At 39.4% G+C, this 19,486-nt stretch overlaps 1 protein-coding gene across 7 annotated transcripts in view; it reads right to left on the bottom strand.

Annotated features, from left to right (window-relative positions):
* The window catches only part of NR6A1 (nuclear receptor subfamily 6 group A member 1), a 217,502-nt gene that overhangs the window by 61,150 nt on the left and 136,866 nt on the right, over positions 1-19,486 (bottom strand). Inside the window, exon 1 of one of the 7 annotated variants that reach the window (XM_014782135.2) lies at positions 1,746-2,250. The exons of the other annotated variants lie outside the window; for them this stretch is intronic. Within the exon in view, the coding sequence (XP_014637621.1) occupies positions 1,746-1,761 (16 nt within the window). The 5' untranslated portion in view covers positions 1,762-2,250. Of the gene's footprint in view, positions 1-1,745; positions 2,251-19,486 lie in introns of those variants that run through there. 7 annotated transcript variants of the gene reach the window in all.

Raw genomic sequence — 19,486 nt, 5'->3', positions numbered from 1 at the left:
AAACCAGGCAATGCTTTTTTACAGTAACATTTTCACCGATCTCTTTTGTTAGTAGTTTGATTTTGCTTTTTAAATTTCCCAAGACCTCCTTTTAGAGGGGATAATTCACTGTGCTTTACTAGAATTTTGTATGGAAGACTCAGGTGAAAATTTTAAAATTCACTTCCTTGTTTGTATAATAGTTTTTGTTTTAGTACCATAAGTTATTTTCTGCCATTGAACAACTAAGAAAAATCGAAGTTTCAATGCTTAATTAAATAACAACTGAAGAAGAACTTTCTGTTCCAACCTTTTTTCTCTTTCAGAATTTGTGGACTATATATCACTAAGAGATTCAAGCTGGCTGGAAAAAAATCCAAATCCTCCAGAGCTATCCCTTCTAAACTCATGTAACCACTGCTCTGGTATCTCTGCCCACCCCTAAAATCCTATTCCAATGGATTCAGAGCAAATTTTACTTCTTAAACTATTCCTTTCTGGAAAAGCTAGTATATCCAGAATAGTTTAACAGAGAATTTCTGTGTATATTAGGGGAAGGAGAGGAAGATCTTCAAAATAAAAAATAAGAAGTCTTGCATGTAACTGATAATTTCTACAAACTTTGTTGCTTCCACTAATTTACAACAAAAAACAATGAAGTAATTGTGGCATCTAAGGTGCCGGGAAATAACAGATAAGGGAGTATTACTATAAAGTGTTACTACACAGAAGAATGTTGGTATGAGAGGGCGTCCCAATTCCCTACTTTGTGCATCTTCAGAGTGAGAATAAAACTGCAAAGCTGCCTATGGCAGATGTTAGCCATGCTGCAACGGACAGGGAAGCTGGGAACCTATGAAATAGGTTAACGCCCTAGAAATTTACCAACTACCTCAAAGAGTCCGCAACTTTTCCGGCTATAGTTCAGCAGTACATGCCTATAAGAAACAAACTCTTAGACTCTATAAACACAGCAAACAAATACATCAAATTTTTAATACTAAGATTCATCTTCTAGCTGTTTCTTTCGCTGTGTATGTCTTTCTTGGCTGGAATAATAAAGTTGTGGGGCACTGTGGTTTCTTACACAAGTAGGAGCTTATCTCCAAAAAAACGAATAGCAACACTAACTAGTTGCTATTAATGAAACACAGAAAGAGAGAGAAAGAGAGAGAGAGAATGAAATTATCCATTTTAAAAACAACCCACTTAAAAAGAAATTAGCAATGGCTTAGTCTTATACCCAAAACCGTAAAGTATCTAAGTTCCTCCAAAGGGAATGAGGCTGCCTTATCAACGGCCTCATGACCCTGATACTATCTATAATTAACAGTACTAAATAAGGCTTTGGCAGATGGTGAACTGGATTAAAGAATTTAAAATACAAACAAATTCTGTCAAGAGGTAAACAGAAGTTTTTTGAAACGTAAACTTTACCTAAGAACTGTGATATAAAATGAAGTTTAAGATTTTTTTCAAGTCACTATAAAATTTAAATCCAATTTTTCTCTTTTTTTCTGCTATTTCTCTTAAAAACATCAATCACAACAACCAATTCACTACAGTTCTCCTTCGCTTTTCTCTATTCCAAAACTTTTATAGGTAGTTGCTATGTACATGAAAACTTGTTGGCTGAATCCTGCCAAGACACAAAAAAGGAGTGGACTGCCTCCTTTCTCCCTCAAGGCTGCTATTTGCTTTAAACCTTCAAAGAAATTTTCTAAACCTTAGATTTGGGCTCAGGCTTAACCAGTCAGTTCCCTTACCTTCCCATGTCTCCATTTCATGCTTCTCAGAGTCTGTTGAGAAGTTCTTTTTCAGCCATGAAGAAACAGAGATTACAGGACAAGTCCAGCTAGATGACCACCCTTCCGACACTTGGCCAATTTCTCTCTCTTAGCCGGGACTACGACAGTCATACTCACAGGTCAGTTTACAAGCCGGTCATGTGATTAGAAAGTTCAGGCGCTAAGGTCACAACGTGTATGGAGTTCGTTTATTACCAAAGGTTATCTAAGTGGAACTGATAGACTTATTTTCTTTAGTTAACAATACTGCCTAGCATGTCTCTCTGAAAACTATTATGGGAGTATTTAACGGGAAATACTCCAGTCCTCTTTAAGCTGAGATTCTAAAATTAAAAGGCAGCATTTTAGAAGGACTAAGAGTTCTAGTATGTGGGGTTTGTTCTCCCCTTCCTTCTTTCAAGAGCTATTCTACACTACATTCTTCTATACTCTGGATTACAATGTTTAGAGTTGAAACCTTTGGCACAAGGAAAAGACAAAACAAAAACTCCCTATTACGCATATGTGTTTGGGAGGGGGTAGGGTTCCCTGCTTTTTGTCATTATAATAAACAATGACAAGGCAAATTCTTCTGAGAAAATTAGAACATGGAGCTCTGAGTTATTTGCAGGGTTCACTTTAAGTCTGGTCCTCAATTTCCACGCTCCAGTTATACATACTAGTCTGAAAGAACGTGGAGAAAGGATACTAGGTCCGCAAAATCCTTTTAGAAAACAAAGGTTAGAAATTGCATCCCCTGGCCCCAGCCAAAGGCTTAAAGCTTTAAAGTAAGCTTCCTGCTTCATTCCTTTAAAACTCTTAAGATCTTAAGCAATCGTTATGCTGTGCCTCCCTGATTCACGAGCCACACCAGTAGCTCACAGCAGAGTTCATCACGCTGGGTGTGCGTGCACACACTCAAACCTTGCCACAGAGCTGCAGAGGCTGGCAAATCTGAGCCATATGCTAATGACACATGATGTCAAACATTCAGCTATCCATTCAGACCTCAGAACACAATCAAGGGGCCAGTTCCACTGCGAAGGTGAGATGGCCCAAAGAGAGAGTGATTCCCGGGAATAAATGCTTTTTAACTGTGCAAGGTATTTCATCCTATGATATCTCCCTTTCTCTCTAGCCTAGCCAAGCACATTTTATAGCAGTGTTCCGGAAAAAAAAAAAAGACCCTTCTTAGGGTAGGAGTGGACTCTGTTACTTGGCAGCCATATAATTGAATGGCAAATATTGCTACCACTGTTAGTAGAGGGCTTTTCCAACCAATAGAGAGCATTAGGGTCATCTTACAAAGTAGAGCCTAAAGAGAAAGTGACCAGTGATTTAAAGAAGGAGAAAAGGCTATAATTTGTCTGCCTAAAAATAAATGTTCTGCCACTGCCACCACACACCTCACCCCAACACAAATACATCAAACAGCTTTCCCACCCCCACTCTCGTCCAGACAAGGGATTAATAAAGATTTTCTTCTCAGTCCTTGTGGAACTTAATGCAGCTCTTACAATTTTAGTAAAAAGACGATAAATAGAATGAGGGGGAAAAAGCCTGAGCAAGGGGAAAGTCCACCAACAAAAAGCTATTCAACTGGGAACACTCATTCAAAAGGCAGCTCTCTGTTTCCCTGAAGGATCCAGGTTTACCTGAACGCAGTACCGGCACACAACAGAGGTGTAGTAAGCCTCTTTGCTTTATTCCACCAAGCTTTGGAGGAACAGATGAAATGAGAAGCTCTTACTCTGGCTCCTAGTATCAAGACTGAAGCAGAGCCCTTGATTTTTAAGGGTGGGTCTTAGTAATAATCCTTGATGTACCCATAAGCCTGAGAACAAATTTTTAACATGGTTTAAGGAAATGGATAAGTCTTATCTTTGGATAGAGTCATATTTCTTCAGCATCCTCAGTCTCCCAGGTTTTTTGAGAGCGCTTTATAGATTCTCCTGGGAGGAAGGGGGAAGAGAACATGAACACGCACCTCAATGATCACGTGAATGCAAAACACAAACTTAACTAGGGCTCCCAGTAAGATTGTTAAAAACAACTACAGAGAAGAAAAATCATTTAAAAAGATTAAAATGACGCCTGGAATTTATGAGTGGGAAGGGGAGAAAAGAAAATAAGAAATCAGCAACATTTTCTACTTCCTAATACTAGCTTTGTAATGTAGAAAAAAAGACATGAACAAAATTCTACATCCAACCAACATCTGCAGCATTTGCATACTGCATATCTAATAGAATTCACAAGTTGAGTCCAAATTATGAATGGCAGAACCTTAGTTAACTGTGCAAGAGACTGGCTCCACTTTCATTTTAAATATGGGGAAACTGAGGCCCAAAAAAAGGAAGAGGCAGGAGTCATCAGACCAACTGAGAAAAAAAATCCTAGTCTCACTTCTTCCATTATACCACATATCTTGGACAGAAAAAAATAAAGCCTTTTTTTAGATGTTACTATTCAACATCATTTCCCATCTGTTTGCTTATTCAAATGGCAGCTTTCAAAGAAGACTGCAGATTTTGAAGCTAAAGGGGGGTATCAGGATGTAATATGCTTAGTTCTTCAATGTAAAATAAAAGATAGTAATTCTAGTAGCCACACAATCACTGAAATCATTTCAGCCTTATTCATTTTTAAGAAGTTTCAGTGTAAGTCTGATGCAAAGTAAAAGCCATGTGACCACTGTGATGGAGGGGGACTAATTAGAAAACCTCTATCCACTTTAGAAAACCAGAAATACGCAGAAAATGTTTTTTAAATTCCTTTTTAACCTTGCAAACCACAAAAAACAGGAGCCCAAGGTCTCTTGTTCTCTGGTCTCTGGTCAGATCCCTGATACAGACATTCTCTATGGCAAGGAAAAGAGTTTAATTCAACTAAACAGGAATAATGAAACACAGCCAAGTGAAGTCCATACTATCTGGGACTAACAAGTAAACTTCCTGAGTGCAGAAAAAGAACAAGAGCAACAAAGAACATACTTAGATATCATTTTCAGTTTTGCCTTCTATTCCTGGAGTTGGAAAGGGGAATTCATAGTTCAGGAAATAAAAAACAACTCAGAGCTGGAAACTAAAAATATTCCAGAAACTGGGGTTTTTCATCCATTCTACAAACATTCGTTGAGTGTCTCCTATGAGCTAGGCACTACGCTGGTTGAGGTGACAGAAATGAATATTATGTGACCCTTGCCTTAGAGGTGCTCACCGTCTGCCGACCTCTTCTCCAGCCTCATTTTCCATCATCCACACTAACCCAACTTGAAGTGCAAACACACTAAACAGATAAATGACAATAAGATGTTATAAGTGCTGTAACAGAGGTGGGTACTAAGTTAGGGAAACACAGATGAGGGAACAATTCATTAGAATGGAGTGAGATGCCACAGAGAGGCCATTTTTGAGCTGAACGTTGGAGTTCTGCAAGTTGACAGGTAGGAAAGGTGTTTTAGGACTTGAAGGAATGGGTAGAACTGAGAAGATCTCAAAAGACTTTCTAAATATCTCTGCTATAAAGTCAGGAATTAAATCTACATGCAGAAGAGTGACATGATTGGCTATGGAAGAAAAAGACTATAGGGTGTGATTTAAGAATAGCCTTATATATAACAACCAAATGCAAATCCTTTCTTTGAACAAATCAACTTTAAAAAGACATTTTTGAGACAATTAAGGAAATTTAAATATGGTTGGGTATTTAATTAGATCAGTTTCCCATCCACAAATTGAAGAACCTGGAAAGAGTGAGCCCTCCCTCCATTAAAAAATCTCTATAATACCCTAGTCAAGATTTTGGTGTGAATTTTTAAAACTATCACAATAAAGAACAGATTATAGTATGAATAAATCAGTCCCTTTTGAATGAAAAGAAAAAGAAAAGAACCAGATATACAGTATACAAACATACATGCAGCCAACCATTTTTCTCCTAAGATGTCTGAACAAGGAGGGACGTATTCTTCCCACATGGCACCTCTGCCTGTTTACTTCCTTCACAATTAAGGTCCAGATCAGCCCAGAGATTAATGCCAATGAACAATATAGCTGTGAGGATAGCAATAGCTCAAACTGCTAAGCAACATATGCAAATGAAGTAAAAAAAAAGATCAAAGTAGTAAAAAGCCAGACTTAGTGGCAGGGCAAATGGACAGAGAGCCTTTCTCCTTTGGTGCCCCTAAAAAGGAAGCCCACTTAAAATCCAGAAATTTCCAACAGACTCTGACCTCAGCCCTGACTTCTCAAGTTGTTTCATTTTCTATCCATCCACCTGCCTGACTTAGAGGGAAAAAAAAGTCAGATGAGGAAGAGGCTTCTGTCTACAAGTAACTCAGTTCTGTGTAAGCGAGGACTCTGGGCAAAGGCCTGCAAGATCAAAACCCCCAATAACTGTGGCATGATCTCACTGTGCCCAGTCAACGGTTCCCAGGCACCTACAGTATAATGGTCCACACTCCCAAGGCCCTTTACAATCCAGCCCCTGCTGATCTCTCCAGCTTCATTTACCACCACTCCCTGTAAGCACCCATCACTCCATCCACACTGATCTACTTGTAGTGCAAGTACGCTAAGCTAGTCCATCTGCCTGGAATAACTCTTCTCACTACTTCCTTATAGCTTCTACCACCACGTATACATCTTTCTGGACTCAATTTAAATATCACCTCCACTGTCAGGTATTCTAAGACTCCATCCTCCCACCCCTCAAATCAGAAACAGTCAAACCATACCCTTCTTCCATGCTGCCTGGATCCCTAAAATATACCATGACAATACATATTACCATAGTATTTTTATTTTACAGTTCTATCTTCCTTATTAATCTGAATGTACCCCAAAGAGTCAAGCCTTGGTAATCCCAGGGTCTAGCCTTGGGTTTAGCATATAATAGGCATTCACAATATGCTAAAGCAATTAGAAGGCTCTAGGTGTGTGTGTTGTCTGGGTAGGTGGTGTGCAGTTCTTTTATTAAACTTGATGCATTCATATTCTACTCCATTTTCACATTTTCTAACTCTTCCATCTTACTTCAGAAGGTTTTTTTTTCCCCTAGACAAACTCCACTTCAGAGTCCTTTATGTGTCAGGCCCTTTGTTTCACATATATTTTCTGATTTATAAGCCTACCTAACACTGAATCTTCCAATAAATGAAGGCCCAGTACTGACAGTAAAAGATTTCTGACCAATATGTCCTATTTGCTGAGTTCCTGTGTTAGCGTAGAATCATATATTGCTGATGATCTTTTGTTTAAGATATATAACATATATGTCCCACTAGATTCCAAGCTATATGAAGGCAGGGACTGTGCCCCCTATTCTTGTTTACCACTGTATCCCCAGTGCCTGACACAAAGCAGGTGTTCAATGAGTATTTGTTAACTAGAGGAAGGAAGAAAGGAAAGAAGTTGCTTTAGAGAGCAGGAACCTGGGAGAAAGAAAAAAAATCTTTCAGGAATAGAAATATTCACAAAAAGATTGCCCTAGGCCATTCCTGCAAAGCCAAAACCAGTTCACCCAGCCTCAATTCCAACTCCAGTAAACCCTACCCATACACATAGCTCTCCTCTAATTGAGGGATTGGGTGTAATAAATCTGAAAACCAACAGGACCGGTTGTAAACCGGCCAAGTGGCAATCCTACCTGCAACCAACTCTGTCCTTCCTATTCTACTAGAAATTGAACCTGACTCTCTAAGGATAGGCAAAAGGAAAAGAGAAGGCAATAAGGGCTTAATAATCTTACTTTGGGTAGAACCTGGCTTTAGCCAGCACATGGATTTATTTTTATCAAACAAAATATAACACACACAATTCCAATCTGAGTCAACTACACACAGCAACTGAGCCCTATCCCGGGTCCTGAAGACAGGGATTGCTCCCCTGAGCCTCACATCTTGATATCCAGCTACCTCCTGGGCATCTCCACCTAGATGTATCTATCATAAGCACCTCAGACATGTCCAGACATGTCCTCCCTTTAAAATCTGCTCTCTTTCTGGGCTCCCCGTTTCAGCGAATGGCCTCACTCACCCAAGCCAAAATCTTGGGGCTCTTTCCTTGACTCCTTCCTCCCCTTTGATCTCATCCACATTCAACCTGTTATCATTCCTGTCTTTTCTATCTCCTTGAAAGCTGCCAAATCAGCCACTCTCTAACCAAAGATGGCACAATTTGAGTACTCTTAAAAAAAGAAGTACAATTAACTGAAATACAACTGTTTAAATACATCAGTTAATAATGACTTTAAAAAAATTAATTTGTTACCGCTGAAGGATGCTAGGGAACCAACACAGCATTTTGAAAATTATTAAACAAATGGGAAGAATCAAGTATTTATCCTGCCTTTCCTACATGAAATATACCACAGGGTAATAAACAGCAATAGAAAAATTTCTCTTTATAGAAGCATTCCAGCTAATAAATGAATGAGAAATACTGGAATTAGAATAATATTATGAAATAATGGATTCTAGATATTATCAACAGCTAACTCAACACCCTCATGAAGTAGTCTTGCCAAAAAACTTGAATCTAAAGGTCATGATGCCTCTAGATCCAATTACTAAAATAAAAGAACTACAGAATTCAAAGAAACACATTCATCTACACCACAAAGATGCAATTGGTAGAATCTAAGCTCTGGTAAATACAACAAGACAAATCACCTAATTTCTTAAATTAAATTAGAAGGAAAAAGATGGAGGAGAAATCTATAAAAAAATCTTTTAGAGATACGTACCGGAATATTAACGGATGAAATGATATGATACCTGAGATTTGCTTCAAAATAAGGTGGAAGGCGAGAAAGTGGGTGGAGGTATCGGTGGGACAGGATTAGCCACTGATGATGGTTATTGAGGCTGGGTACACAGGTTCATTACACTACTTTAAGTATTTCTATGTACGTATAAAATCTAATATAAAGTAAAACAAAAAAATCTTCCTGAATCCATATATTTATTACATCTCCACAGTCTTATTCTTGGCCTCCATTATCCCTAATCTGGTTTATTTCGAGAGGTTCCTTATACATCTGTCTTGTTAGCTCCTATTTTTTTCTACATCTCTTTTCTCCACCCCGTCCCCACCCTCACCCCCAAATCCATTCTCCACTCTGGCTGCTTTCTAAAACTCAAAACCATGACACTCCCACTTAAAATGTGTCATTGCTTTCAGAACAAGGCACCTTCCCAAGCTTATAAGCCTTCCTGATTGAGACCCTTGTCAACCTCTCCATTCTCCCTTCTTATATTCTCAATGATCTCAACAAATAGTGCTATTTACAGTTTCCCAAATGTGCCTTTGCATGTACTGCTCCTTCTGCCTGGCTAGTTTTCATGAATTATTTAATTCTCAGCTAATTCAGACATTACATCTTCCAAGAAATCTTCTCCAATTCTTCCCTGCCCTAAAGGTTCCAATCCTATGAATTTCTACAGTTTCATCCCTTTGTCTGCCTGCCTGCCCATGGATCTGTGAGTATTCCAAGAATAGGGACACAATCTGATTCATCTCTGTATTATTATACCTACCCACAGAAACTAGCACAAAATGGGTACTTGATTCATGTTTGATGAAATAAAAAAAAAAAAGGCAAAAAAAAAGGCCTTCCAAGGAATCCACAACTCTACAGAAACAGCTAACTATAATAAGTGGCAGTCTGAAATTACATGCTTTGGAATTAGACAAATTTGGAATCAAATACCAACTATACAACTTACATGAGGTTTTGTAAATTTTGGCAAGGCATCATCAGTTCTGAGCTCAGCTTCCATATCTGTTAAATGGGAACAGTTACTCCACCAGGTTATTGATTAAATAAGAATAAGGGGGCCAGCCCAGTGGTGCAAGCGATTAAGTGCACGCACTCCACTGTGGCAGCCCAGGGTTCGCTGGTTCGGATCCCGGGCACGCACTGATGCACTGCTTGTTGAGCCATGCTGTGGTGGTGTCCCATATAAAGCAGAGGAAAATAGGCACGGATGTTAGCTCAGGGCCAATCTTCCTCAGCAAAAAAAAAAAAAAAAAAGAGGAGGATTAGTGTCAGATGTTAGCTCAGGGCTGATCTTCCTCACCCAAAAAAAAAAAAAAAGAGTAAGTACACAGATCAAAATAATTAAAATTATCTTCAACACAACACAACATAATGCTATGCTCGTATGTCAGTGAGAGAATTTAGCAAGGACTATTAGGTTTGGACCTTCACTCTCCCACTGGTAGCCTGTCTAACCCCAAAGGCCTTGGGCATCTTCCTATCAACCCACCACTGCTTGGCAGGTTGAGGAAAGGGGGCATTGTTTCTCTGCTACTTCCTAGTAGCTGCTGCCTCTCTGTGTATATTCACTCATTTTTCCCTCTGGCAAATCCTGAAATATGATACAATTCAGGGCTTTGGAACTCAGATTTTTGCCAGCTTCACCTTTAAACATGTTGACTAAAGGGAATAGAGATATCAGAGGCTGGGATACATACTCCAGAACAAGGGACAATAAACCTTCTACACTGCTCCAGGACATTTTGGAGCTGGAACTCAACCCTCGTTCTCTCATGTATAGGATTACTTCTTTTTTTTTTCTGCTTTTATAGAAAAACAGAATAAAGAGGGTAAGCAAGCAAGTTCTGGGGTTAAAGCTAGATTCAAATTTTGGATCTTGCTCTTACTAGCTATGTGGCTTTAGGTAAACTGCATAATTTCAGTCTCAATTTCCTCATCTATAAAATGGGTTAACAATACCTACCTTGTAGAGTCTCTGTGAGAACTAAAAGAGATAATCTTATGAAAAATGTTCAACACAATGCCTGGCATATAGTAAATTCCCAACAAACTTATAGTTAATATTATTTAGAACAATGTTTCTTTTCTTATTATAAAGTAATATATGTTCAGCAGGAAAAAAAACCCAGAAAACAAAAAAATATACATAAAGAAAAAAACCCACTTTTAATCCCACTACCTAGATAGAATCACAAGTCATATTAGTTACATTTTGGTGTACTTCCTGCCATCTTTTTTTTTCTGTGTGTATGTAACTTTTCTTTTTTTTTTTTAAACAAAATTTGACCATATTATACAGTTTTCTCTCTTCATTTAGCATGTTAAATTCTCCAATGTTATTAAATATGTAAATATTATATAAGCTAATATAGAATATAGATGTACATTGTATATATGTATATTGTATAATACAAATATGTATTATATAATAATATATTTAATAACTAGTTGTCAAGATTATATTTAACAGCAGCAAAATATTCCATTAATGAATGCTGCATAATTTAAACAATATTTTTTTGCTGGACAGTGAGCTAATACAAATTTTTCAATATTTTAGAAACATCTATGACAAAAATCTTTAAATATATTAATCTTTGACTCACTCAGATTACTTTCTTAGGACATATTCGCCAGAAGTGGATAACTAAGTGAATCCATGCACATTTAAATTTTTTCTCATAGGTATTGACAAGATATCCACCAGAAAAAGTGTACCAAAAGTCTAAGAGTGCCCACCTCACATGCTGTCCTCTTTCTCATTAACCTATTGTGTGGAGGCCATGTGGCAGTACCTTGAGCATGTGGTTAACCTTGCTGATGGTGCAGCTGATTCAGGACACTGACCATTCTGTGGGAGGCAGATAATTCATAAGCAAGATAAACAGTTGCTATTTTGTGGGGGACAAGGTGGGGAGATTACTGTAACTCTAATTGGACATTTCAAAGAGACCAAAACCAAGCTGAGGGGAGAGGTACTTTTGATCCCAAATAACTTTCCCTTCTGAATCTCAGGTGAGAGTGCTTCTTTGGGGGACCACCTCGAAGTGTCTCCCTCCTGCCCCATTTAGTCATTTAGCATTCATTCAAACTTACTACAGGGAAGAACGAGGCAAGTATAGTGGGCTTTGAAGCTAAACATGTTCAAGGTTCCACAGTAAGAAACGTTAAGTTTCTTCATCTCTCTGAGGCTCATTTCCCTTATTAAAAAAAATGAGATCAGGCTATTTTGGTTGAGAATGTATGTAAAATACTTATCATATCATTAAGTACCTATCATGGGCCTGGCAAACTTAGCAACAGTTATTATCCTCCTTTCTCCCAAGCATAGTAAGTTGGATTCTCCACAGGCATCTTTGTCCTCAAGCCCATTTGGGAGACAGAAAGCCTGCTCAGTCCTAAGTGTGGTAGAAGTACCCCACAGTAGCCATCAAAGACCATTCTCCCGTGGGATGACAGTTGCCAGAGTCTGGGAGGAGGGAAAATAGGAATTATGAGTCAAAGGGTACAAACTTTTGGTTATACAAGATGAACAAGTCCTAGAGATCTACCATACGGCATAATGCCTATAGTTAACAATACTGTATTGTACATCCAAAAATTTGCTAACTTATGTTAAGTGTTCTCATCACAAATACTAATACTAATAATAAATAAGGGAGGAGGAAACTTTTGGAGGTGACGGATAGGTTTACGGCATAGATTGTGGCGATGGTTTCACAGGTATATCTCCAAACTTATCAAGTTGTATACATTAAATATATGCAGCTTTTTATGTCAATTGTACCTCAGTGAAGTGATTTAAAAAAAAAAAAAACACTCTCCCTTCTTTGCTCCAAAGTTAGAGACAAAGAATGCAGCATTCCAAGCAGGTCAACACTGAACAATTCCTATTATGTGCAAGCTAGGAGTACATGGGTCAAGATGGATGAGTCAAGATCCTATCCTTGAGGAGCTCAAGCCAGAGGGAGAGACAATGATATATATCCTAGAAGAGGGGTAAAATATAAGGTGTGCTCAGAGGAGAGGTGCTTGTCTTAGTTGGGGTGGGAGCACCTGACCACTGTGTTCTTGGTGTCTAGTATATATGTGATTATTGGATGGACTGCACGGAAAGTCTGGAAGGGCTTCCTGGAGGAAGTGATAGCTGAGTTGTACAGCTATATTGCTCAGCTAATTGTATCCCAGAGACTTTTGCTTTTTGATAAAGTTTCCAAATAAAGCTAAACAAGGAATTAAAACCAGATGTCAGGTGAGGAAGGAAGGATTTCCACTTGGTGAAATGAACCACTCCTCTTTTCTGGCCCTCTTTCAGAGACCACCTAGATTCCCAGAAGTTGACGTTCATTTGCAACAAAAGGAGTGAATTATGCAGACCGTCCATAGACCTCACCCTGGACTCAGCTGTATGAGGACAAACTAGCACGCAAAGCAGAGAAAGAATCAGGCCCAGGCCTGAGGAGAGACCAAAGACTTCCAGGAAATGCTTTCCTGGGACTTGCCCAAGCAAGCACCTTCTCTCTCTTTTTTTTTTTTGCTGGAAAGATTCACTCTGAGCTAACATCTGTTGCCAATCTTCCTCTCTCTTTTTTTTTTTCCCTCCCCAAAGCCCCAGTACATAGTTGTATATTCTAATTGTAAGTCCTTCTAGTTCTTCTATGTGAGCCGCTGCCACAGTATGGCTCCTGACAGATGAGTGGTGTGGTTCCGCAGCCAGGAACTGAAACTGGGCCACCGAAGCGGAGCGTGCCAAACTTTAACCACTAGGCCATCAGGGCTGGCTCCCAAGCACCTTCTCTCGGTAATGCTGCTTAGATTGAAACACAAGCATCTGTTCAGGACTTAAATGGCACTGCAGACAAAGGGAACAGTATCAGGGCTGTGGGCATAGGGAGCTCATGTCTCAACACTATGCACTAGTAAACTTCTCTCTTCCAAGTTACTTAACTGGGTTAGCAGATGGGTCAGTTGCAAATCATACCAATGTAAGAATTTGCCTGCCAAGAAATCATATTCTTAAAAATTATCCAATTTCAATAATTCTTATACTATGGACAAGGAAACTCCCCCATGTATCCTATCAATCAATGTCAACGCAAACAAGTACTCTGGGCGATTTTTTTTATAGCATCTTCCATCATACACTCATTACATAAATTGGCACAACATTTTGAGAGGTCACTTTGGGCATTATTTATTAAAACCAAGCCTATCCTTTAAAATGCACATAACATTTAACCTAGCTATTCCATTCTAGGAATGTATATCCTACAGATATACTTGGGCAAGAATGAGAAAATACTCATTGCAATACTGTATATAGTAGCTAAATAAATAAAAAAATAAATTTTGCAATCAATAGAGGAGTGACTAATAAAGCTATATAAGATATGCAGCTATTACAAAGAATGAAGTAAGTCTTTACTGTACTAGCATGTAAAGAAGTCCATAAAATATTGTTAACGAAAAAATGATTACTTTGACCTCCTTTATAAAAACAAGTATATTTAAAAAGTACATAAAATGCACTGGACTTCTGCCTCTGGCAAGATGGAGTAATGGGGACCAGATTCGGCCTTCTGCCTGGGGAAACTATAGAACTGAATAAAACATATAAAATAATGATTTTCAGGTATTGGGCTTCAGGTGACAAAGGATAGTGATTCCTGAGAAAAGGGAAACAAACAAGGAAAGTCCTGTGAATACCCCACCTCACAGCCTAGAGAGTTTCCAGGCTGAAGCACAAGGGAGAGCCCAGGTAGAGTCCAATGAGTCTCTCCGAGTTGAGGATTCAGAGCTGGGAGTCTGGAAGGCCAGAGTGGCTGGAGTTAACAGGGCAAAGGGCTGGAAGAGAGAAGGCTACAGGAGACAGCATGACTGAGATCTGCAGAGGGTTCTCTTGAATCTTCAGCTGAGGATGGATGAGTGCACATATGTGAGGAAATTATACAAGGCTGGGGAAAGAAGCACCCCAAAGGAGTAGAGGAAATTATTTTCGGGGCTCACATAGGGCCAGGCATAGTTCTTGTTCTCACTAGCCAGAGTGGAAAACTTTCAAGATTAGAGAATTTATTTCCTGAAGATCCTGATTAGTATTCATATAGCCCCAACACCTGGCCTTCAGGTATTCCCCCAAAGCACTGATTGGTTTCTCAGATGAGCTACTTGCTATATTCAATCCATAAAGGTTAGAAGCTAAGACAGGTGGTGATGGTTGGTTTGTGGGATGAGAGATGGATAAAGTCAGCAAGAGCCAGAGAGGCAAGTCAAACAGGTTGAGAGAGTAGATCCTAAAAATAAGCTTTGCCTCAGGCTCATCTTGACATAGACACTATAAGCAGAAGCCCCCTTTGCAAATCAGCTTAGCACAAAAGTGACTGTAGAGATAACAACATCATAACCCCTTTTTAATGAACTGGTCAGCACACTGAAATTCTCCCTTTCTTCTTGGATGCTTTTCAAGCCTCTACAACTCTGCCCAGAAGAGACATTCCCATTCACTATGTCTTCTTTGCAAGAGAAACTCAAATGCATTAAGGCAATCCTTTCCAGCCCATTCCTGGAAAACAGCTCTTCACAATCTTACTTGCCCTTTTGGTCCTAATGACGTAATTATGAATTCAATGTCTGGTATTGCCTTTTAATGGTGTTTACTCAATCCTGGTGAAGTTCACTTTTCACACAAATAAGACACTTGCATTCCATTGAACATCTCTGTTCAGAGCAAGTTAATACCAATTTGGAGAGCTTAGATCCTTTATCATGTAACATGGAGAATTCTCAGATGAAAGCAGCATAAAAAGAAACTGTCAAACTTCCAGGCTAAGACACTGCATAGAATGCGGTGCCATTATTTTAATAACCTTATTAAAAGAGAAATTAAACAAAAAAGAAAATGGGTAGGGTGATTGTTACAGTAAGTACTTCACTACAAGAGGCAAAATGATTTAAAAATCAACACTCAGCAAAATGATAATGACATGATACCTCTGAGAGGCAGGTGAGGCAGGCATATAATTGGTGTTCTGGAATGGGAGCCAGGTACAGAACTGGAGGTAAAATCTTGGTTTATGAAAAACCCATCAAGCTCCTTTAAAATTCTAAAGGTACAAATGGTGAACTCTACGGAGGCCAGACACTAGAAACTGTAAAAGGCTATCAGACAAGCAGCAACACAATATTCATTTCAGCTTCAGGAAAGCCCTATTTCATTAAATTCTAGTTATCCCAGCCTTTCAACTCTCTCCATCCCCCGACAAAGCACCTAGCAAACGCTTATGAAACATAATAAGTTTTCTTTTTTTCTTTTTTCAGGAGGATGCAAAACCTTGTAAGCAGATGCTGAGCCACAAATCTTTTTTAAAGAGATGAATGATAGAAAAATGATTATAGATCAATATTCAAATGTTCTTGGATCTTAGATAACGAAAAAGAGCCACAGCTAAAATAACTGGAGTCAGAAAACCGCTGCCACTTATTACTTATATAATCTTAATTTCTTCACCCATAAAATGGGGATAATTATACCTACTGTCCTAACTCAGGAGTGTTCTAAGGAACAAATCAGAATGCATATGGAACCATTAACAGAAGTGCCATAGTTATTATTTTTAGTGAAAATAACAGGTACTTGGGAAAAAAAGACAGTTAAGAAAAGGAAAAATATATTTGGGGCAGAGGGGAGAGGAGGAGGGCAGCCTGGTTCCAAGACTATGACCCAAAAGTAATCATCAGCAAAACGGCATACTGCTTTGGTTTTTATAATCTTTCTGAATTAAAAATTCATTCTTTTTTCTTTGGCCAAAAAATGTGTCAACTGCTCATGAAATAGGAATTTCATGAGCTATAAAGGAACTAATCACATACATGAAAAATTCAACTTGAAAAGTATTAGAACCAAAAAACAGTGGAAGATACATGTATTTTTTACTATTGGGAGAGGGATAGTTTTTCTAAGTATAATATAAAACCCAGACATCATTAAGGAAAAGATGATCATACCTGTATTTATATAAATGTCAAACTTCTGGAAGGCAAAGACACTCACACACGCACATTAATATTTATATACATAAAGAAATCGTACAAATCAATAATAAAAAGACAAAGAAACCCCCCAATGGGCAAAGAATATGACCAAAGATGCCCTAATATGATTACAGTACGAATAATAATGAAAAAGTCACTAATAAAAACAAAATTAAAGCAACTATTATACACCATTTCTCATCCATCAAATTGGCAAAAAACTTAAAATGCTGAGAATATTTCAGTGTTGGAGGAGGTTTGAGGAGACGGGTATGCTCATGCAACGTCAGCGGCTCACACACAGCTCAAACACAGCCTACAGTAGTTATCAACATTTGAACTGCGCACACACCCTGACCCAAGGATCCCACTTTTACTACTCTATCTTACAGAAATACTTACAGTGTTCACAAAGATATATGTATAAGGATAATCACAGGAACATGTTACAATTTCTAAAAGCTGGAAGAAACTCAAATATTCTTCCATAAAGGAAAAGCCAAGAAATGGGGAAATGCTTAAGGAGACAAGAACCCAGACATTTTAGGCCTTACCCGGTCACCTTGTGAGACTCATTCTGGATTTCAGTCAGGCTGTGAGTCAGTCAATCACTCAGCCAGTCCCTCCCTCCCCACTGCTATGTGCCTAAAGTGAAGTCAGGCAGTAGTAAGCAGGCAGGCAGTTCATTCCTGGTCACCTGCACAGGCCTCCCCTGACCCCAGCCCCTCCCCACCCCCAACAATTTGGACAGAATCTCCAGCACACCAATGCAGGCATCTCTCTTGGTGTTAAGATCCTTATGAAAATAGAATGAAGGGCAGCAGTGTACATCCTTGGGGCAGGGGGTCAGAGGTAGGTAGGTAAGCACATGCTGGCAGTGATTTTTATTTTATTTTATTTTATTTTTTTTTTTTTTAAAGATTTTATTTATTCAGCTCTTCCCCCCAAAGCCCCAGTAGATAGTTGTACGTCATAGGTTCACATCCTTCTAGTTGCTGTACGTGGGACTCGGCCTCGCGTTGGACGGAGAAGTGGTGCCTCGGGGCGCTCCCGGGATCCCAACCCGGGCCGCCAGCATCAGAGCGCGCGCACTTAACCGCTAAGCCACGGGGCCGGCCCCTGGCAGTGATTTTTAGAGAAATGCATAGCAATCTGTTGATTTCACAGGACCAGTCAGAGTATCTGAAGTGCAAAACACACTTTCAAGGATTAATTTATTAGTTGGCTACTCCCCCTTGTGCTAAAGCCACAGCTGAAAGCCAAGTGGTTGATCAAAACTTGCTCAACGAGACAGCTGTTTCCAGAGCCCAGGGGACCTAGGTTCTAGGTCCAGGCTTAGGATAAGAAACTAAGCCTGGACCTAGACACTAAGAGGAAGGATAATAACAATCTATTCCCCATCACACCTGGAATGATGTTTTCCCCAGAGTTGAGCACAGGGTCTGACACAGTAGGTACTTAGGGGCTGTTTGAGAAACAGGGCTGATCCTGCCCTTGCATGACCCTCAGAGTAAATGTTGTCTAAAATTTTGCACTGTAATATCTCATCTGCCTCACTCTAGACTTGGCCCTGTTAAAAACTGAGTTACTTACTTGTTAAATGAAAAGGATCAAGACACTCATTATTATTTTTTAAACATTCAGTCTTTTACCTTTATTTTTCATTATTATTATTTTTTTTTTGGTGAGGAAGATTGTCCCTGAGCCAACTTCTGTGCCAATCTTCCTCTATTTTGTATGTGGGACACTGCCACAGCATGGCTTGGTGAGTGTGCATAGGTCCGTGCCCAGGATCTGAACCCGCAAACCCCAGGCCACCGAAGTGGAGCACATGAACTTAACCACTACGCTACCGGGCTGGTCCCATGAGGTGCTTAGTTTTAGAAAACAGAAGTTCTGGTTTTTCAAAGGCTCCCTTCCCTCCTTAAAGCTCTTTACAAAAAGAAAATCCTCAGAAATATCAGATAACCTAGAGGCTGTCACCATCCCACTGGGCATCATTTGACGTAGAGACTCACACCAGGGAGGCAAGTCAGGCTCTCGTCCAATCACACAAAGTAATGTCTACATTCTATCTGGCTTCCTCTACTATAAAAGATGCCAGAAGTGAAAAGGCTGCCTAGGAAGTTCCTGTCACAGCTAAGGTGCCTATTTTAGTCAGTTGCTACCTAAGGCACCACCTTATAGTCCCAGGAAATCAGGTCTAGCGGAGGACCACATTATCACAGAAATGTTTGTAGCAGGCCTCTCAAATGTCAAGTATTTGTTTCAGGAGAAAAGACAGATATATCACAATACTGAAGAAATGTATAGGCACACTGTTTTACTAACAATATTAATGAAATATCAAATGAAATCATCCTAGCTTTTGCACTCAGTTTTGAGGATTCCAGATTATCCATTAGTCTACATAAGAGATATCTCCCATGGCTGCAATTGGTATAGTTTGCCTGGTTTTTGTTTTGTGATAAATATTTTCATTTTTTTCTGTTGTCTTTTACATAGCCAATTTTAGCAGCCCAAGTGCGGGACACCTAGGTTTTATTCTTTTGCTACTATATGTTACAATGAAAGTCTCTGTACTTGTATGGTTTCATAGCAAAAAGTCTCAGCACTGGTTCATGAAGGTGGAGACTGTAGAAAGCTTTATGACTCTGGCTCCATACAGCCTTGTCAGTTCTCCCTAGCTATTAGATCCATACAAACTGCTGTAGGTGTCCCATAGTCCACCAGCAGAGGGCAGCATTCCCCAGACTAACAGGGCCTCAGGATGAAGACACCAAGCACCAGGAGTGGAGAGGAAAGGGGTGGTCAGAAGACAAAGAAAAAATCCACAGGGCAGTGCGAACCAGGGCTCCCAAGACCTGGGAGTTGTGGTAGGCCCTGGCTCCTGCAGGACAACTGGGGAT

This window comes from Ceratotherium simum, chromosome 29, assembly GCF_057802395.1.
Source record: "Ceratotherium simum simum isolate JZ-2026a chromosome 29, ASM5780239v1, whole genome shotgun sequence".
NCBI lineage: Eukaryota > Metazoa > Chordata > Mammalia > Perissodactyla > Rhinocerotidae > Ceratotherium > Ceratotherium simum.
The sequence above is the reverse complement of the archived record's forward strand: the minus strand, read 5'-3'. Positions and strand labels throughout refer to the sequence as shown.